Genomic DNA, 27,090 nt, shown 5'->3' with positions numbered 1-27,090 from the left:
AAGCGGCAACAGCAGCTGCACCGCCCTTTCCTGCCGCGCCGCTTAGCGCTCGGAGCGCGCGCGAAGAGCGGCAACTTGTAAGGTGTTGTATTCTACATTAAGTATACGCCCGGGTGTGCTTGCGCGCACAATAACACTAAATATTTGTACCGATGCTTGTGCTAAGAGCAAATGAGTGCTAGCGCAGCGTGTGCGCTGTGTGTGGCTTACGAATGGCGGGTTGCGGGCTATTGGCGTCGCTGCGCGCGCTTAACTTTGTTACAGATTTTCAACTTCTATGCCGTTGCAGCGGCGCAGCGCTGCCTCGCCGTTAGTTGTAATGGTGAGCAGCCAGCGTCTAGGCGAACTCGAACTCTCAAACGCAAATTCTAATGGTACGGGTATATAAGTGTCAGCTGCGGCCAACAGTTATCACAGTACGACGCAGTACGAAAAACCAATTGGAAGTTTAAAAATTCCTAAATAATCTAATTCAATTTTTATAGTCCGATTGGCTTATTTCGCGCTGTTGTATAAACTTTTATAGTTTTCTGTTTTCATTAAAAAAATAATATAAATAAATAAATTTAGAAAAATGTTCTGCAAATTGGTGAGTATCGTGAAATCGCAAATACGCCGCAAAACCACACACACTGGATTATATAAAACTAAACGCGCATTTCGTTTCCCAACCCAACCAACAGGCATTCATCTCCTCACTCATCGCCTTGGCGTTGGCCAAACCACAACATCTGCCAGCCGCTCAGTACCCAGCTGGCGTGAATCCACAGGACTGTCCCGGTTTCCCGATCTGTGATAACGCACGCCTACACAATCCACAAGCGCACTGGGGTGCACCCGCGCCCGCTTGGCAACCGCAACCACAGTGGGGCGCTCCTGCACCCTCTTGGCAACAACAGCAACAGTGGGGCGCACCAGCACCCTCATGGCAAGGCGCACCAGCACCGTCTTGGCAAGGCGCTCCCGGGGCCAGCGCTGGCGGTGATAAATTCCCAGCTGGCGTCAATCCACACACCTGTCCCAACTATCCCTTCTGTGATGTGAATGCCGGTCAACATGGTGCCGTCGCTGCGCCACCACTACCCGGCTGGACCGAACGTCAGTACCCAGCTGGTGTGTCGGCGCATCAGTGCCCCAACTTCCCCTACTGCAACTAGATACAGCTACAACAACTACAACAACTTTAACCACGGTCGCAACTGTAGCGCGCGCTTGTAGCGCTGCAGCTGCGGCTGTGTGCGCCTACAGCCCGTCGGACGAAGTCCCGCTACCAGTATCCTATCCTGAACCGCAAAAAAAACAAGTTATTCAATATACAGCCTACCCACTGCCAATGTCAGCCAACTTCAATGCCACTTCCACATCACTTTTTGTTTGTTATTGCTTTTTTACAGCGCCTGAAGTTCTCAAGTTCTCAATACTATTGTACAGCTGGAGTTTGTTGTTGGTCCATAAGTAAATAAAATATGCATTTGGAATTTTATTTGTCCTTATAAAAAGCGCTGTTTTTTATTTTGTGATCACTTTTTTCAGTAAAGCAATAATAATATGGGGTTCTTAACACGTCGGGTTCTGGGCCACGCTTCTAGTGTACTACTTGTTGTTGCTAGGCTGCCGAGACAAATTGATAATTAGTTTCTAGAAATATTTCCTATGCAATAATTAGCACTATCTAGCCAGGCTGTACTCTCAAAAACTTTCCTCTATGCAAATAGTTTGGCGCCGCGCCCCTCCCCGCCTCTCCTCTCCTCCTCACACCTGCAATCCACTTCCCTACAACGGTTCTTAAGCATTTTCTCGTACAGCAAAGTCATAAAAGCTGCCACAATTTGCACGCCAATAATTTATTGACTACACTTGACCTACTCCGTTATTGCCAAGAACCGCATTCCTCATTAGCGGTACCCAAGTGTGTATTTAAAATGTATTCTACTTGCTCATAAACAACGCAATTTGTCCATTTTACACACTGCCTGCGGACATCAATCAAAATGCAGTGCCGCACACCACCCTCTTCCCCACACTTTCCGCGCGCCCCTCAACCGGTCTGCCAATAAATCTTAATCAATGCGTGCAACGCCCACAAAACTGTCAACTTGTCGTCGCCGTCGCTACCGCCAATCGGCGCGGAACTGCAGCGCACCAAACTCGTACGGCAAGCATTTTGTGAAAGTAGTTTTATTGCTACACTTTTGCCTTTTCGTTTTAATTAATATGTGATTTTTTCCGCCGCCCATTACTCGCTTAGCTGCCCATAGTTGCCGCTCGTGGTCCAGGGCTGCTGCCGCATTGCGCAATCCGCTTTGTTCTGAGTTTCGCTGCTGTGTGCGTGTGTGTGTGATTGAGCGCGCAGTGTGTCTATTCATTAGCCGCTTAATGCCGCTGAATTGTTCAAGGTCAAGTCCATGCCGCGCCGCTGCCTTGTTAGCGCGCTAGCGCACTACTTGCCGCACATTCAATGTTGCGCATACATATGGTCAACATTCACCACACACACACGCATGCGCGCGCACAACATAAAAAAAAACGCTTTTGGGCAAAAACATGTTTCACACGCTGCGTTTGTTGCTTGGTTTTGTTAATGCGTTTGTTTGCGGCACCATAGCGCGTTGCAGCAGCAGGCGCGCAACACCTATGCACACATATTTACACATATGCGCTTACATATTTGTCGGAATAATTAGTTGCTCTATAAACGCTTTGTTAATGGCGTTTCGTAAATTATCTGGTCAGCTTGCTTATGGGCTTTTATGGTCTCAAATTACAGTTATGTGACAATTCTGCCACCCACTGTATGTGTGCCTGTATGTGTATGTGTGTGTGTGTGAATTTGTAGTGATTTGTCAAAGGTGTGGAATTTTATTGATATTAACTTTAGTTTAAGCGCTTAAAAATGTCGCTCAAGATTTGCGCATACAACAAAAACCATTCTCTTCTACACGCATGAATCACTAACTAGTTTCTGCTGCAAATACCTTATGTAAAGCTGTAAAGCTCTTTGCAGCCATAAAGCAACTTTTCAGCGCATTTGCAATTACTTGGACTTTGTTGTGGCTGAGTTATGTCTTCCTCTAAGTTGTAAATCGTAAATGGTATTAAATATGGTGGAGGAAATGACACAAGCTAACGGGATTGGAATAAATGCATAATAATTAGTTAATGCGTTCATAAAAGAATAATAATAAAATCTTTAGCAGATTTGATTTATTGTATAAGTGCCACTGATAGAGGAAAGTTCTTGGATACTCGGTGTGGGCTCAAGTAACAGGTCAATTGAAAAGTCCCCGGACTGGCACATAAAGAATTATCTATAAATTTCACAGATGTCAGATCATTAGTTTGTGAATTACACACATGCGAGGTATGACAATTAAGTAATGAGATTGATTCCATAAAAACCGTATATTTGAAAATTATTCTACAACTCTGCCATCCCCTTCAAAGTAGTCCCCTTGGGCAGCTATACAGCGATTCCAGCGCGTTTTCCATGCTTCGTAACATTTCTGGAACGCTTCGACTGGGATGTCCGTAATCGACTCAAAATGGGTTCCTTTGACCACCGATTTTGTTTTAGGAAACAAAAAAGTCACAGGGTGACATGTCGGGCAAATAAGGCGGCTGTTGCAACACGGCAAGCCCTTTAGAGGCCAAATACTGGGACACGCTGAGGGCGATGGGCACGGCGCGTTGTAGTGATGAAGGATCCAGTTACAAGCGATGTCTGGGCGCACCCTGTTGTCTCGTTTTCGCAATCTTTCGAGTACTTGGCAATAGTAGACTTCATTAACAGTTTTTCACAGTTTTCTTTGTGAACGATTCCACGGCTATCAAAAAAAACAATAATCATCGTTTTCACCTTCGACTTGCTCATGCGAGCTTTTTTCGGGCGGGGGGCGCGCGGAGACAACTATTGTGACCTGGGCACGACTAAGAGCACTATCACCATACACTCTTACAATTTTAGCGTACGTTTCCGAAGCTGTTTCGCCCAATCTGGCGCAAAATTTTATCGCGACGCGTTGCTCTTGATTTTGTTTTTTCATTTTCGTGACGAACACTACAAACACACGTCTACTCATCTTGACGCAGCAGGCGAATTAAACAACCTAGAGCCATGGTATGGATATATCAATGGATAGGGGAGGGATGCCAGAAAAAGAGAAAGGGAATTTCAAGGTCACAGGTTTACCACAAGCGCGGCAATAAAATCAGTCTCATTACTTAATTGTCAAACATCGTATATCATTTTGATTGAATCAACTCTTGTTATACGTATTGTGATAAAAATGGATAAAAAGGATAAATATTGCTTCTTGAAAGGAAAAAATACAGTAGAAGTAAAAACTTGGATTGATGACGAATTTCCGGACACTGTCACCGGAAAATCAACCATCAAGGATTCGTATGCTAAGTTTAGACGTGGTGAAATGAGCACCGAAGATGGAAAACGCTGTGGACGCCCAAAAGAGGTTATTACCGACGAAAACATCAAAAAGGTCCACAAAGTAATTTTTAATGAACGTAAAGTGAAGTTGTACGAGATAGCAGACACTCTAAAGATATCTACTGTTTCTGTAGATCATACTTTTTACGAATGTTTGAGTGTGAGAAATCTCTGTTCAAAGTTGATGCCGCCCGAGCTCACTTTTGACCAAAAACAACGACGAGTTGATGATTCGGAGTAGTTTTTGGAGAAGTTCAAGCGCAATAAACCTGAGTTTTTCGGTCGATACGTAACAGCGGATGAAACATGGCTTCATAATTTTATTCCGAAGTCCAATCGTCAGTCATTCGAGTGGACTGCACATGATGAATACGCTCCAAAGCGTGAAAAACGCAACAGTCGGCAGACAAGGTTTGGCGGCTGTATTTTGAGTGGCGCATGGAATAATTTTTACTGACTACCTTGAGAAAGTAAGGACCCTCAACTGTTGCTATTATATAGCGTTCGTGGACCGTTTAAAGGGCGAAATCGCCAAAAACTGGCCGCATTTGAAAAAAAGAAGGTGCTGTTTCCCCAAGGCAATACAACAAGTCAGTGAAAACGATGCCAAAAGTCCAAGTATTGAGCTTCAAATTGCTTCCCATAGGACTGAGTCGATTTAAAAAAATTTGTTGAACCAATCGTTACAATTCTTAAAAAAAAATTTAACATAGGCTCCTGCTGCGTTGATGCAGCGCTGCCAGCGCGATTTCCAAGCATTGAAGGTGTCACGGAAGGCATTCTCCGGAATAATCTTGAGAGCCGAAATGCATGCTGCGTGGATTCCCTCTGTTGTTTCAAAATGGCGTGTGCCACTCGAAAGATTGCCTCTTTGTCTCGGGATCATACTCAAAAATCCATGACTCATCACCTGTAAAGACGTTATTCAAAAATTAGCGGTTACTTTCACACATGTTCAAATTTTCTTCACACACTTCCACTCGCCGCAATTTCTGGCCGTCAGTGAGCACTTTTGGGACCATCTCCGCGCACACCTTGCGCATGTTCAAGTGATCTGTCACAATGTCATGAACCACAGATTTAACATCTGGGCAATTAAACGTCGACTAAGTAGACGGTGTGAGTTCAAAACTTTGCGCACACGAATCTGTTGAGTCACATTGTCGGTGTTTGTCGAAGTCGCAGGTCCCCCAGCACGGTCTTTATCAGCGACCTCTTCCCGGCCCTTCAAAATGGCCTGGTGTTACCGAAACACAACACTTCTTGGTAAAGCAACGTCTGCTCTAACGAACACTGCATTTTCGGGTTGCACCACTCACAGAAATAGGTCGCGCAAAAATGTTTGTCCTGACTCTCCAGGTGCTCGAAGACAACTGACCAGCCGCCCGTTCGTTAGCTACAAACGCCCTTTACCCAATCCAGTCGGTGCGCGCACGCTTCGAAGAACAGTCGTGGCGGAAGATAATCAGTCCTACAACTTTCCGGACAAACCCTGAAGTATGTGTTTATTCTAGTAACCCTAGGATAGATGCCTACTCCGATGGCAAGTTTAAAATTAAATTTTTCCTTTGATGACTTTTCTTAGCGGAGTGTCACTTATGATGGAAATAGTATATAAGTTTTGGGGATTTGGGGATTTTCGCAGATGCGCCCTGCTACAAGAGTGTACAACTGGGTAAGGAAGCGATATCGAACGCAGAATGACTCTTGCTAGCAAGTGGTACTTTGGACTGAGTAGGTAATTGAGAAGTAAAGTTCTCTCTCGACGAACAAAGACCAAATTCGACAAGTCACTCATTATTACCGTTCTGCTTTATGGTGCATGAACGATGACAACATTTGATGAGTCGGTTTTACGAGTTTTCGAGAGAAAGGTTCTGCGGAAGATTTATAGTCCTCTGCGCATTGGCAACGGCGTATACCGCAGTTGTACGAAATATACGACGACTTCGATATACATATTTCAGCGAAAAAAGAGACAACGGCTACGCTGGCTAGATTATCTCGTCCGAATGGATGAATACTGGATGATAGCTTTGAGGATATTCGACGCAGTAACCGCCGGGGGAAGCAGCGAAAGAGACAACGGCTACGCTGGCTAGATTATCTCGTCCGAATGGATGAATACGCTCCAGCTTTGGGGATATTCGACGCAGTATCCGTGGGGGAAAGCAGAGGAAGAGTAAGACCTCCACTCCGTTGGAGAGATCAGGAGGAGAAAGACCCGGCTATACTTGAAATCACCAATTGCCACCAAACAGCGAAAATGAAGAACGACTGGCGCGCTGTGGTGCACTCGGCTAAAATCGCATAAGTGGTGTCAAGGCCATCAACGAAGATGAAGAGTGCAAACTACACTCTGTTAAGAGTTGAAAATATACCGTAGAGAAAATGAGAACATCCTCTTAATTGACACATTCCAGAAGAAGAGTTGCCAACCAATTTGGAAATAGGAAATAATTTATTTGAAGTATTATTTTTCCTACCCGTTTATTATACCATGACAAAGTAATTTATTTTTATAGTTCGTAGCATCACTGATTCCTACAACAATTTCTCGTAAATAATCACGAACGGCTGCCAGCAACAAAAGCAGCAGGAGCCATCGTTTGTAGATCACAAGGCAATCGCAATTAATTTGCTTTACAAATTTATGTGGAAATTGCGGCGCTGACGTGCGAACTCGTCAGTCATCAGTGGTAAAAGTGCCAACAAAAAGAAGCAAAATTGCGAACGGTAAAACAATGCTGACGAACTGCGTTCGGAACGCAAATTTGTTGCATGAAAATGTTGTAAGTGTTTCCTGCTGCCGGAGCAGTTTTATTGCAGCCGCATATCAGCAAGATATGTGGGCTACGATGTTAGCGGATTAAAAAGCTATAACAGCAGATATATTAATGGAAAAAAATAAGTGTAAAAGTTAAGAAACGAGTTTTTTCGTGTAATTTCAACGCATTTGTTTTTATGTATGTTTGTGTGTGTTTGTATGGCAACACTTATATAACTTTTATCTAGGAAATAAATTTGCACTTGCGAGAAATAACATGATTTTTCGTTTATTACAGTTTTTCTTTATTTTTCCTATTTCCTTCTTTAACATACACATTTTTATAGGCATTTCACACACGCACATATATACAGATATGTGTATATAAGTACTTTTTGCTACAAAATTATTTACAAAAAACAGTTATGAATCATGAGAAATAGTATGCTGAGAGAATGTTTGAGTTAAGTACAATAACAACAGTTATATTCCATATATATGTGTGTATAGTTTTCATTAGATATGCTAAATGTATGTATGTAAACCAAGCAAAATCAAAATGTGGCAAATAGAAAGAAAAATCGTACAGCAACTATAACTAAATAGACCAGAATAATATGAAAGTCGAAAATATATAATTAAAATTAAATTCATGTCAGGTAAAATGAAATTTGTACACATGGACAAACGCGCGTGCGCTGTAGTAACATTAAAAGAAATCAAAATAACAAAATCAAAAATTAAAACCAAAAAAAAATAAAAGTAAAACCAAAAAAATAAAATGAAAAAAAAATTTGCGTTAACACTCAATCGCATATATACGTGCATATATGTACATATGTCTGCATATTATTACATAAGCATATAACTAAAATTGTAACTAGAGCATTGCCAACGGCAAGACCTATGTGGTTGAGCGCCGCCACTCATTCCCCTCTAGTACCAGCCGCCCTTGTGGTAGTCGTGATGATCTTCTTCGATGTGATGCACTTCCTCCTTGTGATGAACATGCACTGGCACATGCACCTCCTTAATAACGGGCACATGCACTTCCTTGTAGATGGGCACATGCTTGATGACCTCCACCTCCTTGATGACGGGCACCTCCACCTTCTTGATGTGATGGTGGTGAATGGTGTGCACCTTGTAGGGTACATGGATGGTGTGGTGTTCACTGTGGTCGATAGAAGATAGATAGTGGCGTAATGTGTATTAAATTATTGTAGTATTATTTTATTATAATGATCGTTAGAGATTTAAGGGAATGATATATAACAAATCATGAACTGGCGGTCTCCAGCTCTGAAAGTACTCGACACAGCACCCACCGGACGAAGCAGAGGAACACCTAAACTTTTTTGGTAAGATCAATTTATGTGGAAAGTCTCCAATTGACGCTAATCAGCGAAGAGGAAGAAAGACTGGCGCTCTATGGTAAACTCGGCTATAACGAATTCGAAAACAAGGAAAACGCCCCACTAAAGCTTTATACACTTCTTAGGTACATTTCTTATAACATGAATGGAAGAAAATAAGATCTTTGTCTTGATTTTGATCGGCAGTTTGAATGTCAGCTACAGCGTCTAACGTAAGGGATGACGTTATTCCGACAGCGTTGGTTTGCGGATTTGTGTCAATTGATGATCGTGTGTTCAGTAGCGATTACCATTCCATCATGTCATGTTTCACTTTGCTACAACGCTTGCAAGTTGTCCCAGTCAATCAACCAGCAACGATCGAGGAGCCTAAAACCCAGCGGAAATGCTACACCAGATCATCGAAAATTGGTGAAAAAGCAACAACATCATGTCGTTCTTATCGGTAGACCCTGTGCTAAAGTGGTCCGATCTAAATCATTTTTTGGAAGATTAATTGTACCGACGGGTTCGACAAATGAGCAGCTTATTGCATGTAGACAGACGGACATGGCTAAATAGAGTATAAATCAATTAAGGTTTCGCACTGCGACCTATGATCTATTGTGTCCTCTCCTATATAACATATCGTCACAAGGGTCCAGCACTCTGAACAATTCCAGGAGCTTGTTGGGTGGGATGTAGGTGATGTGATCCCTGTCCGCGTAGATGAATTCAAGGCCCTTTAACTTGCTTCTACAAATTGCTGGGAAACCAAGAATATGGAGTTTTAGGTTCCATGTCGCAAAACCAGCAGTTTATACAAGAGACTATCCATGTTGGACAAGTCTTTCTTGAGCCTGCAATGCTCAGTATAGAACGCAGCATGGAGACGGAATTTGTCTCGAAGGAAGTTGATTATGTTTCTAAACCTTGCTAGGTTGTAACCTTCCAATAGCAGCTTGGCGTGACGCATGCTTGTTGTCTGCAGCCAGTGCCATTTTCTCCCCACTTTCTCCTCCGTGCGGAGCAACACCTTTAAGATGTGGGACCCCACCGCATTGCATTGTTCTGGGCTTATCATCCTGGGAGCCGTCGCAAAGCAGCCTAGTTTCTCGGCCGGCTCATTGCCGACTACCTCCTTATACCCCGATCAAGTGTACGCGGTTGCCAACTGACAAGCGGTTCAGCCTTCCTATACTCTTCTCCACTAATAGAGATTTGACTGCATAAGCTGAGGTTGGCCATACTAGAACTTGATTTTTAGACAATTTTAGGAACTTACATACATATATCTCTCTACCAAAAGGTACTAGAATACTGCTTGAATATTGCTGAGGAAAATAATGAATTGTCCGAGTTCTTTGATTGAAACTTCATTAACATAAAATAAAGGGTTTATTTTTTTTAGAAATATGGAGCAAAAATCTAGGGTAAATGTAAAGCAAAAAAATAAATGACGAAAAGTGCACATAGTGAAATGCCTTTCTTTGCTAAGTTAATCAATACAAGCACTTGTTGTAATCGTGAGTTAAATTGCTTCATAGACTCGGGTTGAATATGGGTTGTTTTGTTTCTCATTCAAAAATTCTATTCTAAATTCTTTTTTTTAATTGTTAGACCAAATTGTGGAAAAATAAAAAACAAAAAAATAGTCGAGGAAGGGATCATACAATTTACCATACTTTCTGAGCTATAAAGTCCCGTTAATGTTATGTAAATTGATTCAAATATAAATTTGTATGAAGGAATGGTTTATACAAAGCTTTTTTCCAATATTAGAAATTCTTGGCTTACAGTACTTTTTAAAATCGCATTAACTTATTTTCTCTTCCTTTGAAAAAAGTAGCAAAATTAATATGACAACTAAAAAAAGTTGATTTTCGCACCGCTCCATCAAATTGGAAGTAAATTAAAAGTGAAAACTACTCAATTATTCCGCAGTTACTTTGTCTATTGCCGCATTCGCAATCACAATTGAGTGAGTGCCACATTATAGCAGCAAAAGCGACAATTGTTGACAATTTACGCAAGACCGGGAGTTACGCATGCGCAACAATGGTTAGACGCTGCTTGGCCTGTTTCGCAATTATCTGACAATCTTACCGACTAACTGACTGACTGACTGACTGTCTAACTGTCGGTTGGCCAGTCTAACACTGCACGCACACACACCAGCGTGACACTGTGTGTGCGCTTAAGTCATTTGGCAGAAGACCAATGTACGCTATTTATCCATAATTTATGCTTATCACAGCTAATTAGTTTTTTCTTTCAACTTTGTCTTTAGTAAAGTAGTAAAGACGGCGTGTGTCCAAGAAATTCCTATGCATGCAAGTGCATGTCGCTTGAGCCGATTGACTCTTTGCTTTCCTGCTGCGAACACACACCGTTAAACTTGCACGTATAATTATAGAGAAAAGAAAAAATATATTGACAAACAATCGAAACCATTTCATCGCCGCTTATGGTGTTGTTGTTGCGCGTTGTTGCAGCACTGGGTTGTTGACCGGTTTGTTTAATCCAACAGAAATTACAAAATAAAACTGCTGTTAATTAAAATACAATAAATGTAATTTTTAAATTGCTGCCTTGAATAAAAATCGCGAAATTAACAAATCGAGTTGTGCTATTGTTGTTGTACTTACTGTTTGCCACCACCGAAGAAACCGGGATTTGGCGCGCAATAGGCCAACGCGAAGAGAGCGCTGAAGATCACCTGAAAGGAGGGAAGAAAGAGAGAGAGAGAGGGTTAATTTAAAATCTGTAAAAAATAATAATAATATGTAAAGATATAAAAATTAAATATGACGACTAATAAGGGAACAATATTAAGTTTTTTGCCTTCTACGAAGTTTCTAATACCCAGAAGGACATGTCGGAAACCTTATAAAGTGATGAGCTGTCAAAACCGCCGCTATTGGACCAAAATAGGATATATCATTTAGTTGCCATTAAAACTGATCGATTAAAATCTGGATACAGATCTTCATAAAAGATCTTGTTTTCGTACTAAGTTATCCTCATTCAACTCGAAGGCTAGAAAGAACTAGCAAACTAGAAGAACTAGCGAACCGTTGGGTGGCTAAGTCAAGCCATGTATTCTCTGGGCAGCCAAAAACACATCCGTTTGAAGGCGAGCTAAAGTGAGATGACAAAACATCACTCCCCAGGGTTGTGTGTTGGGTTTGGGACCTAGGCTGGATAAATAACATAGCAAATGGGTCTGGTAGTGAACGAGGGCAAGATGAAATATCTTCCATCAGCAAACAAACAGTCGTCGCACTCGCGACATGGCTCCCACGTCAGTGTTGACAGTCACTGTTTCGAAGTCGTAGATAATTTCGTCTATCTTGGAACCACAATTAACAGCAACAGCAATGTCATGTCGAAATCCGATGCAGAATAATTTTCACCAACAGGTGCTACTGCGGAATGTGTAGGCAATTGAGAATTAAAGTCCTCTCTCGGAGAACTAAGACCGAACTCTTCAAATTAATCACCATCGCCGGCCTGGTGCAGAGGCATGGACGATGACAACATTTGATTAGTCGAAAAAGACCAGGTGGAGAAGAACCTGGCTACACTTGGAATTTGGTATCCTTTTTGGTTAAAAATCCTCGGAAGTATGCTTATGTATACTTGGTGTACTTAACTCTAGTGTTCAGTAATATGGTGAATAGGTACACCTACTAGAAGTCGATGGAACGGATTCAAAGTCTGGATGCGCTGTGCATTATTGGAGCTTTAAGAACAAATCTAACGGCGGCTCTTGAACTGGTACTAAACCTGTCACCTATAGAATCTTCGGGCATAGCTCGGTGGGTAATAGCGGGTTGGCAAACACCAACTACATGATCCCACTTTGCAACTAGTAAAGAAGGTTCTAAGTAAGTGCTGCACGCAACACTCTAAATATTTATACGGATGGCTCGAAAATAGAGGATGGAGTTGGCGCAAGGATAAACTGTTCTGAGATAGGCATCAGATAGCCTTTTCAGTTGCCGGGTCACTGCAGTATATTTCAAGCTGAGGTCTTTGCTAATGCACTTGCAGGCCAAAAAGGATACAAAAGCAACATCTACGTAGACATTCAACCAGCAATCCAGGCTGTAACCTCGTATTGAAAAACGGCCAGAAGTGTATAAGCAAAGAACTTCACTTTACTAGCTGCATGGTCACAAAGGCATCAAGAGCAATGAAATAGTGGACGAGAATGCCAAGAATGGTGTACGACCAACAACCAAAACGTCATCTATACGACGATCTGGACAGAAGCATGGTAAAGAAAATCAAAACCCGATGGAATGAGCCACCTGGGTGCAAAACTGCTAAAGTCATGTGCAAAACGGTAGAACGGAGGCACACAAAAGACTGTAGGAACATGATTGGGACAGTAACTGGTCACTGTCTGATGGTGGCACAGGCCCGCAGAATAGGGCTGACAGATCGAGAAGACTTTTGAAAATGTCTACAGCAAGGCACCAGAGAAACAATGGAGCATCTCTTGTGCTTGCGTCCCGCATTGGCATGACTACGCTGTAAGCATCTGGGGTCCCACGGTATGATACACTGAAGGAGGTATTGATAATGAGGAAACAGAGTCTGTTGAAATTTGCGTCAAGTGCAAGCATACTAAAGGATGACTACTCCTCTTGTATCTGGTAACTGAACGCCATCTGACATCGCAAACGACCAAAACTGGCTCATTGACCTACTAGGCTAACCTAACCTAGTGTACTTTAAATATCGGATAGACAGTGGCATTTGAAATCTGGAATAGCTTCCAATTTGGAGAGAATTTGATTGGAATGTGCTTGTTGGTTTGTGGAAGCAGCAGCTCAGAGGAGTTCCTGTCCGCAAGTGACCTCACTGAAATTTCGTTTTTATATTATCTATATAAATTTCTTGCTCTGAATCGAGCAAATTGGATCACTATAACATATTTTGATGGTTTGTTTATTCGCATCAGTTCTATCTTAAGCACGTTATGTTAGGTTAGGGTAGGTTAATAAAGATGACATTTTCAAGTTTTACAGTTTTGGTGTAAATTTTGGAATTTTTAATATTTTTTTCAAAATATTATTTTAATATAATTTCCATAACCAGCTTTATTTTTACACAACTTTTCGACTGATCTTTGTAACAGAAAGGCTTGCAATTGCCAATGAGGAAATGCAAGTAAAATTAGACCATATCACGAAACATAAATATCGCCATTTATAGAAACAGTGTCTAACAGTTAATTTTTTCAATTATTTGTCTTTCCCAATTTATCCTTTTTTCATTTAAAGACAACGCCCAGCGTCCCATTTTTTCACTACAAATTCACTTTCAACATCTACGGCGCCGCACTAGTTAAATATATCTGTGTATATCTTAACCATGCCTTATATCTGGCACACCACAGTCTTTATTTGTATCATTTGTATGTAAATATATGCACAATAGCACCACAAATATCCACAAACTCGCGCGCCACACAAAATTTATGACTCCTTTAACTCCTTGCCGCAGGCTACATTTTAAGCACACGTACACATACATACAAATGTATGCAAATGAAACACTGTTACACAAGTGGCTTACACTGAGCGAAAGGAAAACCAAAACTGTGTCGGGCACTTACGAAAACTTTGAGGGCGGTCATATTGGGGCTATGTGATAAGCGTCAGCGGTGTTTTTTGGTTATGAAGTTGTAAAATCCAGTAACTGGGGACCGGCGTTGCAATGTGTACAGCGACTAAATTGAACTGATAACCGAGTAGTGGCGCTGTGATGTTTTTATATGTTGCGCGCAGGCGCATTGCCCATAAAACATACAAAGCCACACACAGGCCAGCAGGTGGCTATGTATGTATGAGTGTGTATGTGCAATGTAAGGCAGCCGCAAAAGTGGCAGCGGTGGATGGCTAGCGACAGTGGCGGCTATTACAAGTGAATGCAGCGCACAAAGCTTTTGCTCTTTTTACGAAAAATTAATTTGCATGTGTGTGTGTGTGTGTTAACGACAGCACATATACGAACTGCTGCGGGGTCTGCACACAAAAAAAGAATACAAAACCACGTCAATTGAAATGTTGAGCGAAAATTTCAGCAAATGCGCCAAAAACAAAAGCAACAACAACGGCAGTCAAAAAGCCAACTTGAAAGCAGTGCAGCCATAGAAGAAGAAGCAGAGAAGGAAACCGAAACAGGAGCAACGTCGCGTTAACACTGACGATCTACCGCGGCAATTGTGGAGTGTGCTCGCAAAATAATGAAGAGACAATTGCTTCACGATTTTTTATTGCTCACATTGCTGGGCATTGCGCGGTTATTCGCTAGCCTCTACATACAAACAAACATATATAATTTTGCATGTATGTGTGCGTGTGTGTGTTATATGCCGCTCACGCACGCACGTGATGTCTGCGTTGTGCATCACTCAACATCACCGTTCGCTGCCGACCACCATGTTGCTGCTAATTCACTGTGGCTGTTAGCCACTGTTAAGCACTGTTAACTGACAGCGCTGCTGTTCGTGCTGCTGCAGCTGCGCAGCGGGCGTCGAAGATGGCTCAATTGCAAGTAGCTTTGTTGTCGCCAAATTTGCCTAACAAAGGTTAACCTTGAGGTGAACCTGCTACAGACCGATTACACACACATTCATATGTAGATTAGTTTACACATAAGTATGTGTGTGTGTTTGTGAGATACTTTGAAAGCAATTGTAATAAACAAAGTTTCCATTTGTAAAATTGTTTGATCTTATTTCATATGCATTGTGGCTTGCTGGTTTTGTTTGTTGTTGTTGTGTCCACATTATTTGTTTTTAAGTTATGGCTTTCTTTCAAATGTCACACAACAACAATGTGCTTATAATTGTTATGATTATTTTTAAATCATATTGTAAAAAGATTTTTTGTAATTTTTTTGTTTTTGTTTTTCTCTGCAGCTGTGCATTTGTTATTGCCGCATCAGTTCACATTTTGCTTTTTGGAAATTAATTTCTGTCTCCAGGCGAACTCTGACTACTTTGATCTGCTATGCAATGCATGCTTACACACAAGTATACACATACAGACACATAAGTGTATTAGCTGGATATTAAGTATATACTGGTAGATTTATTGCGTAGACGTAATCGCCCTCGGCAGTAATAGTAAAAATAAGCAACATGAGTCAAAAATCATATCGCAATATTTTCCCAACAAAATGCTTCAATAATGGTACACAGAAAACAGTTTGACTCAGTTATTGGTACAGCGCATTAGTAGAAGAAAAAACTAAAAATCAGATAGTTTTGACTTTAATTAATATATGATAATTATGTTTTACGTTTTACAGTTAGTTATAAAAACCGAAAATTGATACAGTTATTTTCGTTTACGCTGTAGAAATTTCGAGAGATTAGTAACGGTTGTGGCCTTCCAAAGTCGTTAATAAAGAGAGCTTAGTTGATAAATTCGAATTGTGAAAAAGTGAGGTTAATTAGTTCACGTTCAATCCGATATTATTTCTATATGAAATATAAATGTAGGTTTGTAGAAATGTGAGTTTTTCAGACACAAGATCCAAAGCATTAAATCGAAGTGATCGTAAAAGAATAATTCGGGTAGATCGGAGAAACTTTTCGGTTAGGCAGCTATTTATTAAATTCTGAAAATATTCAGCTATATTTTCAAAAAAAATTGTAAATACGGGTAAGTCGTCGAAATTGCTCGCTTAGGATGGACTAGGAAAGGCTTAGGCGAATGCAAACTCAGAATATATTTCTCAAAAATACTTAGACAGAAGGCGAATCATCTCTCCTCAGGTTTGCACGCTGGGTTTGGGACCTGCCATGTAAAAAAACATCCCCAATGAAAAGGACACAACAGCCTCGGATGAGAGACCCCCTTTTGATGACGACCGTTGCAAACGTATTCAGGATTACGACTTAAGGGCACGCATTTGGAATGATCGGTCCCTTAATTGGGAAGGTACCGTTGCTCAGTTGGTTGATGTCCTCGTAAAAGTAAAGGCTGACATCCTCGCCGTCTAAAAAGTGTGATGGACGGGACAAGGACTGAGACGAATAGATCCTTGTGGCATTTACTACAGTGGTCATATTAAGAAGCGCAATTTCGGTGTGGGATTCGTGGCGGAAAAGAAACTCCGTCACCGAGTACTGGAATTCACCTCGGTAGATGAACGTCTAGCCACAATCAGCATCAAAATGAAATTCTTCAACATATCACTTATTTGCGTCCACGCCCTGAAGGAAGGACGAAATGACAAAAAATGTCTTCTATGAACGCTTGGAGCCCATCTATGAGAGCTGCCTCCGCCTTGATCTCAAAATCGTGCTTGGCGATTTTAAAGCCAGGATGGGCAAAGAAGGTATCTTTGGCACAACGGTCGGCAAATTCAGTCTCTATGATGAATATCCCCAAATGGTGATCTGTAATACTAGATTCCAGCATAGGCTAATTCACCAAGCTGCCTGGCTGCCTCCAGATCGAAAAGCACCCAACCAGACCGATCATATTGTGATGGACGGAAGACATGTCTCCAGTGTTTTAGATGTGCGTAAGCTCCGAGGTCCTAACATCGACTTGGATCATTATCGCGTTGCAGTGAAGATGCGCACGCTCCTTTGTTCAGCATAATCCGCACGCCAACAAACCCTGTTTTCTGAAAGTATTCGCTAGTAACTCAGTATTAGGGAACTGTGGGACTGCATTTCAAGCTCCTTACGTACAGCTGCAAACAAAACCATTGATTTTCTGAAAAGGCAGAAAAATAGCTGGTACGATAAGGAGTGCCGTGTCGCAGTGGAGAGAAAGCAGATTGCCTACCTCGCAACGTTACAATCGACCACAATACGTGCGGGATGGGACAGATACCGAAGGTTGAAGAGGGAAGCATGACGCATTTGCAGACAAAAAAAGACAGAGGCCGAAATGGGTAAGTACGAAGAGCTTGATAAGCTGGCCGACAGGGATATTAGATTCCAGCATCGGCAAATTCACCAAGCTACCTGGCTGCCACCAACCAGATCGATCATGTTGTTGACGATAGAGCAGATGTTCCATTGCCCGACTATTGTATGAGGTTCGAATACAAATAACCCACCTGAAGAACAACAAAGCGGCAGGGGCCGATGGCTTTGGAAATTGCCTAGGTAATGATTTGTGCAAAAAATAATAAAATTATTCACTCAAACAGATATTTTTAATTTTTTAGTATTTTTAGACGTCTTTTAGTAGTCAGCTACCTAAATTTTTCACAGTACGAGTATGCCTAATAGCTAATTATTATGATTAGCGCATGTTGAGATCAACGTAAATATGGTTTTCGCTGCAATAAAAATTAAATTTGCCAAAATGTCGCAAGTGTAAATATAGGGTTGGTGAACAAGCCCACATTCATACATATACATCGCGGAACGTAGTCACATGCAATTATGCACATAATTCACCGTTTCATTGATAAGTGCGTCCACCGGCTATTGGTGGTCATCCACGTCAAACTGTTAGCACATTAGCGGCTACAAGCTAACAAACTTACATACACTTAGAGTTGCATGAATTTGCTATGACAGTTGTATGTGTGTGTGTGTTAAGATTTGTGGCTGTTTGTCTAGACTGGTAACGGTTAATGTTGACATGCTAACTGCAGTTACTCGCAATGCATGGAGTTCGCGCAATTGCAGTTTTGCGCATGCGGTAGCAGTTAGCTGCCGGTTTTCCAAAATGTGGCAACAAATTTTCGTTAGCATTTTTGCGTTGCAGATAATTATGAAATTTTAAAATTTTCAATTTTTTTTTTAAATTCATATACGTGCAGCATACTATGTTTGATGTTGCAACAGTAATTAAAAGTAATTGAGATTTTAATATATAACGGAAAATTATTAATGAATATGAGAAGTAAAAAAATAAGAAAGAAAAATGCCACACATTTTCAAAAAACAAAAAAAAAAATAATTAAATTGCAAGTCAAATTTTTTGAATTTTTAAGAGTATCTATTCTGTTTTTTATTTATCAAATAACTAGAATGAACGTGCTTTATATACTGCCAGGTATATACATACATACACAAACATTAGGGTGGGTAAAAAAAAAAATTTTTTTTTGGTTGTTTCTCTGAAAAATAGGTCTTGAGGTGAGCTCTTAATTGTAACGGAAACAAATTTTCCACAAAAGTATGAGTTTAAAATTTAAAAAGAATTTTTTTCATTGAGTTATAAAATTCTTACAAAAAATTTGCCTTAAAGTAATAAAATTTCAACTGTTTATATTTTTTGAACGCTTAGGTTTCCGAAAAAATAATAAGAAACCAAATTTTGGAGAAGTTGATGTCGAGAATTAAATTTTTCTGTCTGATGATAAGAAAAGCTTTGAATTGAAGCTTTTCAATGTGGCGGACCTTTCGGAAGAGCTTGGAAATATTTTCGTAGACGTGTCTAAGAACCTATTTTTCAGAGTACCAAACAAAAAAAAATTTACCCACCCTAATATAATTTTTTACTCAGATATATATCTCCATACATATTTATATGTATATCCAATAAAGATAAAATTATTTTATCAATAGATTTCTTGCTTGCTGACGAAGTTTTTTTCTGACCCACCCTAATATAATTTTGTCCTCAGATACAATTATTTTATCAATACATTTCTTGCTTGCTGACAGAAGTTTTTTTTCTGGCCCACCCTAATACAAATTTGTACTCAGATACAATTATTTTATCACTACATCTCTTGCTTGCTGACAGAAGTTTTTTTTCTGACCCACCCTAATATAAATTTTTGCTCAGATAAAATTATTTTATCAATAGATTTCTTGCTTGTTGACAGAAGTATTCTGACCCACCCTAATATAAATTTGTACTCAGATACAATTATTTTATCAATACATTTTTTGCTTGCTGACAGCATAATCTACCGCAAAATCATAGATAAAGTCTCCACACCTGCGGTGAGCCGTCAACGCTCCGCTTGGAACTCTGTCTAAGACTTCATATTCACTTAAGCATATGCATAAAAAATGTAAAAAAATATATTCTTGCTATTTTTGCCATTCAAGTCTGTGTAGGCCTGTGAAGCTGTCCTGACATGCGTGCAACACATATCAATTGGGTGTGGTTAGGCGCGTAACTTTGCATCTGGCGCATTTTGTTTTTGGCTTCGGATGTTTGTTGACTATTTATGGCGAATTTGCATTTGTTTTTTTATTTCTCTTCTTCTTCGACCATTTATTAAGTAATTGTTACTGCTCAAGTAGACAAAACAATTGCGTTTGGCCATAATAATTGACTTAATTCACTTATTGTCTACAACAACAAATGTTATGGTTTATACAATGTATCTTCTTCGTTATTGCATTGTCATATTCGTTACACTATTTGACATTGCTTTTTATGTGATTTTTATTAACTTGCTCAAACGTAAATGCCACGATTTTTTGCATTATTCATTGCATATTAGCCATTGTGCTCATTGACGTGTTACAATAACACAAAATACAGTAAAATTTTATTTATGTCAAGATTAATGATTTGATTAGTGAAAATTAACCAACTGTCAAAAGCCTTCAAAGCTTAAATGCATCAAATAGAAGATATAAACATATTAATAAATGTGATCAATTGAAAAGTCCCCGGCCTACCATAGTAAAACACATTTTTTGGCAAAATTCGTTTTTTTATTGAAGAAAACAAAGGTGATACATTGATTATAGTGACCCTTCAACTTTTTGTAATACCATTTGTCCTTTGCTTCAAAATAGGCCTCAGTTTCGGCGATTCCCTCTTCATTCGACGAATATTTCTGCCCAGCGAGCATTTTTTTGAGATCTAGAACTTGAACAGGAAACAGTCGCTGGAAGAAGAATGTGGTGGATGAGGAAGCAATTTGAAACCCAATTCATAGATTTTTCCACTGTTTTCATTGACTTGTGACAGCGGTTACTGTTGGTGGTTCTGCCTTTTTCAAGGTAGTCAAAAAAAATTATTCGTCATCTTGCTGCTTTCAGATCATTTGAGCGTGTAGTGGAAAAATGTTCCCGTGCCATTGAGACAAAGAAGCGCCCGTAGTATCGAGAATATTGCTGCCGCTAGCGCTTCAATTGAAGAAGACCCAAATCAGACTCTCACACGTGATTCTCAAGCGTGACGTCGTTGTGGCGAATTTTGCGAAAAGATTTTGGCCTACATTCTTACAAAATGAAATTGACGCAAGAACTGAAGCCGCTTGACCACCAGAATCCAGTCGTATGTTCGTGCATAGGGCTGAGCAACAACTTGAAAATTATCCCGATTTTCATAGAAAAATTATCTTGAATTGTGAGGCTCATTTTTGGCTGAATGGTTTCGTCAATAAGCAAAATGTGGGTCATTGGTCAGGTAGCAATCCACACGTACTCAATGAGTAACCATTGCATTCCGAAAAAATTACGGTTTGGTGCGGTTTACGGGCTGGCGGCATCATTGGGTCGTACTTCTTTCGTGATGAGCAAGACCGTCACTTTACTGTGAATGGAAATGATAACCGAATATTTTTGGCCCGAATTGGATGATAAGACTTTGGACAAAATGTGGTTCTAATAGGACGGCGCCACAGCCGCACAGCGAATGTCACAATCGATTTATTGAAAACCAAGTTTGGTAAAGGTATTATCTCACGAAATTGTAGAGTGAATTGGCCGCCTCGCTTGTGCGATTTGACGCCGTTAGACTATTTCTTATGGAGCTTCGTCAAGTCTATGGTCTATGTCATAAAGCCAGTGACGACTGATGAACTTATTACGAACATCGGACGGGAAATTGCAGTGTATCAGCCGATGCTTGAAAACCCATCGAAAATTGGGTTCAGCGTCAGGACTTCTGCAAGCGTTTCCGTGGTGGCTATGGAAAAGATATTGAGTCCCATACATAATGGCATCGAATTTGCTTTCACAGGAATAAAGAATTTCATTGATATCCCAAACCATTTTTGTTCTATTTTAAAAGCTTTTGTAGCGCTTTTATTGAAAAACCAGTTTCTATGCGTTTCAGTTAGGTTAGGTTAGATCGAAGGGTTGATCCTCGCGCCAAAGATAGCAATGGATTTTACTTGTAAGTGGAGCTGTGTACTTTCATCCTTTGAGATACCCAAAAAGTCTGTATCATGAGATTCTCATAGATCGTCGATCTAAACACAATTTCGTTAAGGTAGTTAATATCACTCCCAAAGTTCGCCGATATGTGTATTTCAATCTCAATCTGGCAAAAGCTGGGTAGTAGAGGAGAAAATAAATTGATAATTCCACCTCAACAAAATATTTAGCACGTGTGAGCCTATTGGATTGTTACCAGTCAGCACACGTACAACGTTGCGGCAGGATTGTCTTCGTTAAAAGCAAGTTATGTTATACCAGTCTATACGAGTTAAACTAGTGGTTTGTTCGATTCGCCTCGCTACAAAACCATGGCTCCCTCGCTTAAGTTTATCAATTTTTGAGAAATATCAGATTATTATAGCGATTATCTTCGATTAATGGGTAATCAACTAATTTTACCTGAGATAACTTCTTTTTCATTTCTTCCTCATCAGCGCAAAATTACTCGTAGAGTTTCGCTCACTTCTCAGCTTAACTAATTTTGATTGAACTGCTGACTCAAATATTACCCGCAGACAGCACATGTAAGTAATAATTTCTTTTGCGGAAATATCTTTTATATCTGTTTATAACAACAAGTACGAATCCTCACAAATATTTGCCATTAAAATACTATATGGCTACTTAAAAAGAGAAGCCGCGAAATCCCAAATTAAAATCGAATCACCATGTACAAATATGGGTATGTATGTTTCAATATGCCACACATTGGCATCTGCCTCTGGAGGCCGCTAATAGCATGGGGCATGCACACACCTATACAGACGTACGTATTTTATGCGGTAATTGGTATTATGTAATTATGCAGCAGTGGGTAAGTGAGTGGCGCGAATTATTTATTGCACGTAGCGGACGCATTGTTGCAACTGAGTGCGTATATATGTAAATGCATACAAATGCGAGGGATTACATACTTATTTTAATTGACAACACCGCCACATTAGTTGCTGCAACAAACACAAACACAATTTTGTTTATGTACTTTTTTATACCCTAAACGTGGTATATTAAGTTTGGCACGAGGTTTGTAACAAGCAGAAGGAAACATATCGTCACCTAAAATGCGAAATAATGTAACATCATTTTTCATTTGTAAGTTTTTAGGCGAAGAAAAAACGATATAATAGAAAACGCTCATTTTGAAACAAAATTTGATTTTTGGTTATAATTTGGGTATGTATTGGATATAAAATGGTTATAAGTTGGTTATATATTGGTTATATATTGGTTATATCTAACAGCGGAAGCTGAAAATTGTATGCTACATATACTTATGTAACGCAAGCAATAAAAAACACAATTTCGATTTTTTGATATACTCTATAAAGCATGTATACAAATGATATGTTCGTGATGAGCTGAGTCGATTTAACCATACCCAACCGTAAATATGCCAATTAATCAATTATTTGATGTCTCAAAATCAACCTGAAATTTTGCTTACGTCCACGTCCTCTCCAAGAAATTGCCTATTTTTCTGAGCTGTTGATATCAGAATACTTTAACATAAAGATCTATAACAAACTGATCGGTTAAAGTCAAGTTCTTGTATGGAACACTTTTTTCTTTGGCAAGATATATATACAAAATTCGCTACAAATTATTATTTGATGCAACGATTAAACATCTGAACAGTTTTTTTTAGATCGGACCACCATACCATTCAACTGCTATACAAACTGAACGATCGGATGCAAGTGCTTGTATGGGAAACTTTTTAATTTGAGAAGATATCTTCACAAAATTTTGCACAGATTATTGCTAAAGTAAACGATACAATCTCTGAAAAAATTGTTCAGATCGGACTGCTATAACATATAGCTGCCATACAAACCAACCGTCAGAAACTAGATAAAGCTCATTTTATACCTTTTATGCTATAAGAAATACACCTGTGAAGGGTATTATAGTTTCGGTGTTGCAGACCTTAACGTGTTTTATTGCTTTAACTTTTTTGTTATTGTTGTGTTGTGGAAAAAATGACATTTCCATGTGGCGGCCGATGGAGTGATGGAAATTTTATGTTGGCCAGTACCGATGACCTTTTTACATACATATACATTAGTATGTGCATGTGGCGTGCATGATTACAATCTTTTGTTATCATTACAACACATCTCACACATGCACAGTTAATTATATACAGTTACATACATATGTATATGCACAGAATGCTTGTGCCTTGTTCATGCCGCTAGCTTTTGTTTGGTAGGCATTTCTATGTACATCATTAACCTTGAAAGTGCATATTTATGCAATACTTATTCCGGTTTTTATTGCCACTAAACACAAGCGTACATACCACTTACCACTTTTATATGTATATATACACACACATATTTGCTTTCGGTTGCCATTAACGGCGTGATAAAAATGGGTCAGTCTGCACAACAGAAAGCGAAAGGTAAGTAAACGTGTGGCATATTGATATCAGATGGCCGGCTGAAATCGCAAATATGAGAATGGTTAGCAAGTAAATAACGTGATTAAAAAAAAAAAAAACAAAAAAAAAACATAAAAATACAAAGACGTGATAAGAGTCTTTCACTCTCGACAATGTGGCAAAAGCACGCTATTAGAGGCAAGCTTTTTGGAGAGACAATGCGAGTTGGGAAATGCAAGCACTTTTATGTTTTTCCTGTTAGTTTTAATTCAATTTTGTCGAATTTGGTATTACTCAACATGCAGAGGCATGCAACTGACAGTAGAGTCAATAGCCAGCTGAATTGCGTATTAAACTCTATTTAATTAAATTCAACGCTCTGAAGGGTAGATAATGAAGGGTAATTTTATACTTAGATGGCTAAATACAGTACTTTTGAAATCAGATAAATTAAATTAATTAACGGAAAACTACTAAATTGGATATTAATATTCGGTAAAGAGCCTTGAACCTATTACAAATCTGGTTAGGTAGTTTATTTCATCTTCCTCTTCTGCGGACGTTTAAAGATGTGATTGTCTTAGCCTTGATCCGGCAAAGGTGGAACGTTCAAAAAGAAAGTATTCAGATGATGATTTCATCGCCTTCAAAACAGCTTCTGCAACTAACATTCGGTAAAGTTTTTAATCTGCTAGTATCCCTATCAGGTAGGCTTCAGTTAAAGCTTCTAAAACTATTAAATGGTAAAACTTGCTGAAGACTGGGAGTTCACTAGACCTCTTACGATTTACGTTGGACTTGAAAGACTCTACTATCACGCAGTTGCTAGTATCTGAACATCTGATATCTGATATTGCTTGAGGCCTATCCATCCAATCCGACCTCTAAAAGCTGGTGGAGCTTCTAGCTGTTCCCATTCTGCTACCAGTGAATCTCGAGACATTTCCGCACTGGGACGAGAGGAGTTACCACTCTGAAATGGGCTACGCCCTTGAGCAGTAGATCTACCGCTCTCTTAGTGGCAACTACTTCCGCTAGTACTACTCTGCAATGATTTGTATTCCTCATCTGGAGTTGATAGATAGTTCCAGATATTATAATTCTCCGTCAACACTACCGGCAAGCTTTGATCAATCCGTAAAAAAACGGAGACTTCTCACCTCCGACTTCTCACCTCCGATACCCTCTAAGGTACTGTATGTGGTCAGAGTTAGCTCCTAGTTTCACGAACCTTGCGGTCTCCAAAGCCTTTTTTTGACCAAGTTCAGAGCAACAATTGAAGAAGCAGTGAAATTCAGTGTCTTACCAAGCTGCTTCTAGGAGGGTACAACCTCGCAAGGTTTGAGGAAATAATCAACCACCCCCGAGAGAAATTCCGCCATCTTGCCGGGCTTTATCAGGGCATAGCAGGCTCAGGAAGCACTTTTCCAACATGGGCATAGTCTCTTGCGCAAATTGCCGGTTCTGCTACATGGAACAGGAAACCCCAGAGCACCTGATTTTAAATTGCCCAGCAATTTGCAGAAGTAGGCTTAAGGACCTGAGTTCCAACTACGTGGGCAGGGATCACATCACTTCAGTGGCGCTCAGCAGGCTCCTGGAATTATTCAGGATGCTGGACATTGGTGAACATACGTGATATGGAAACAAAACACTGGTAACACTGCTTTGAATCAAAATTGTTACGTAATAGAATCAAGAGTTTCCTAAACCCTCGAGTGTTATTCATAAACCCGAATCATTAAACTCGAGTTTGTGAGATATGTTAGAGAACAAATGAATTTCAATCACTTTAAAAGGATTATCGTAGGACTCATCTAGGTTATCTCTACACATATACCACAGACGATTTCCGAAACCATAGCTTGTACTCGACCGACCACCTAACCTAAAAAAAAAATCAGAAATGTATAAATATTCCATAAGTCTCCCAATAGCAACCCTATATAATCGTGTACTGGGCATAAGCGAAACTTATTTTGTCTTGATTTATTTGTACGAAATTTAAGCAACTTTTATAAGCAAGTGTCGCCTACATTTGTGCGCCGCGAAGCGTAACAAACGAGTGTTGCACGTTGCACATACGATACTAACGATAGCTAAGCGTGTAAATAAAGTTAAAAAATAAATATTAAAAAGGCATAAGTAAACAATTTTGAATCACTGGCGATGCATGCAACAGCAAATTGCGTCAACTTTGATTTTTCAACTTCTTCTTTTATTTTATTTTACCATTATTTAATTTTCCATTATATACATATGTATGTATGCGGCTACGTATTAAACTATATAATTCATTATGTCGAATTTATTAACTCCAAGCATTCTGCAAAGTTGAATGTAGCATTTATTAGCTGCTTGCCACAGCCACAACCAACTACACGCTACATACTACAAGTAGATGAGCTTCAAATGAGGTCAAAAACACTTGGAGGGGAAATGTTGAATTAAGCGATTTCAGTTGATTTTGAATTTGTTAACTTCTTCGAGGGCAATGTTCGCTGCACTCGAGTAATTCCACACGTTGAGTGTGATTATATGCTTACATGAGTATATACGTACGTATATACTCCATGAATATATTAACTGTGTGTATGTGCGGCTATGATGCAAACGGCGGCCGAATGCAATTGCTACAGTTTTGACGTTGGACGTTACAAAATTTTCGATGCACAGCCATGTGCAATCGATATAAATAACGCCTGCTAGTTGGCGTTTATCAACATTGTGGCATGAAGATATATGTGCCTTTTGCAAATTATCCACATTTCTAATCGGCTCGATGTGATGCAATCGTTTTAACGGTCAACTTGCACTCAACAAAGACCACAAACTAAGCTGGCAGACGAATAGTCGTACCGGCAAGCAAATTGAAAAAAAGTTTACTGCTCACACTCCCCAACACATACACACATACACACGCGTGGTACGGTTTTAACACGCGCTCTGTTACTCTACGCTGCCGCTTTGTGTCTTCAAGTGTGGCACTGTGCCGTGCTCCACTCCACATTA

At 39.8% G+C, this 27,090-nt stretch overlaps 2 protein-coding genes across 2 annotated transcripts; one reads left to right on the top strand and one right to left on the bottom strand.

Moving 5' to 3' along the window:
• Nucleotides 1–394: 394 nt before the first annotated feature.
• Nucleotides 395–1,499, top strand: LOC105229941 (cuticle protein 1). The gene is made up of 2 exons (XM_011210452.4): nt 395–589; nt 684–1,499. Exons 1-2 carry the CDS (start codon nt 575–577, stop codon nt 1,155–1,157), a joined length of 489 nt encoding a protein of 162 aa, XP_011208754.2. The 5' UTR covers nt 395–574; the 3' UTR covers nt 1,158–1,499.
• A 6,011-nt stretch (nt 1,500–7,510) lies between these two features.
• Nucleotides 7,511–14,351, bottom strand: LOC105229940 (uncharacterized). Its single transcript, XM_011210450.3, has 3 exons — nt 14,196–14,351; nt 11,215–11,285; nt 7,511–8,385 (listed from the first exon to the last, which is right to left on the bottom strand). The coding sequence occupies exons 1-3, from the start codon at nt 14,214–14,216 to the stop codon at nt 8,148–8,150; spliced, it is 330 nt and encodes a 109-aa protein (XP_011208752.1). The 5' UTR covers nt 14,217–14,351; the 3' UTR covers nt 7,511–8,147.
• Between the last annotated feature and the right edge of the window lie 12,739 nt (nt 14,352–27,090).

Source organism: Bactrocera dorsalis, chromosome 3, assembly GCF_023373825.1.
Source record: "Bactrocera dorsalis isolate Fly_Bdor chromosome 3, ASM2337382v1, whole genome shotgun sequence".
In the NCBI taxonomy this organism is placed as follows: Eukaryota; Metazoa; Arthropoda; class Insecta; order Diptera; family Tephritidae; genus Bactrocera; species Bactrocera dorsalis.
Note: the sequence above shows the minus strand (reverse complement) of the source record. Positions and strands in the feature narration are given on the sequence as shown.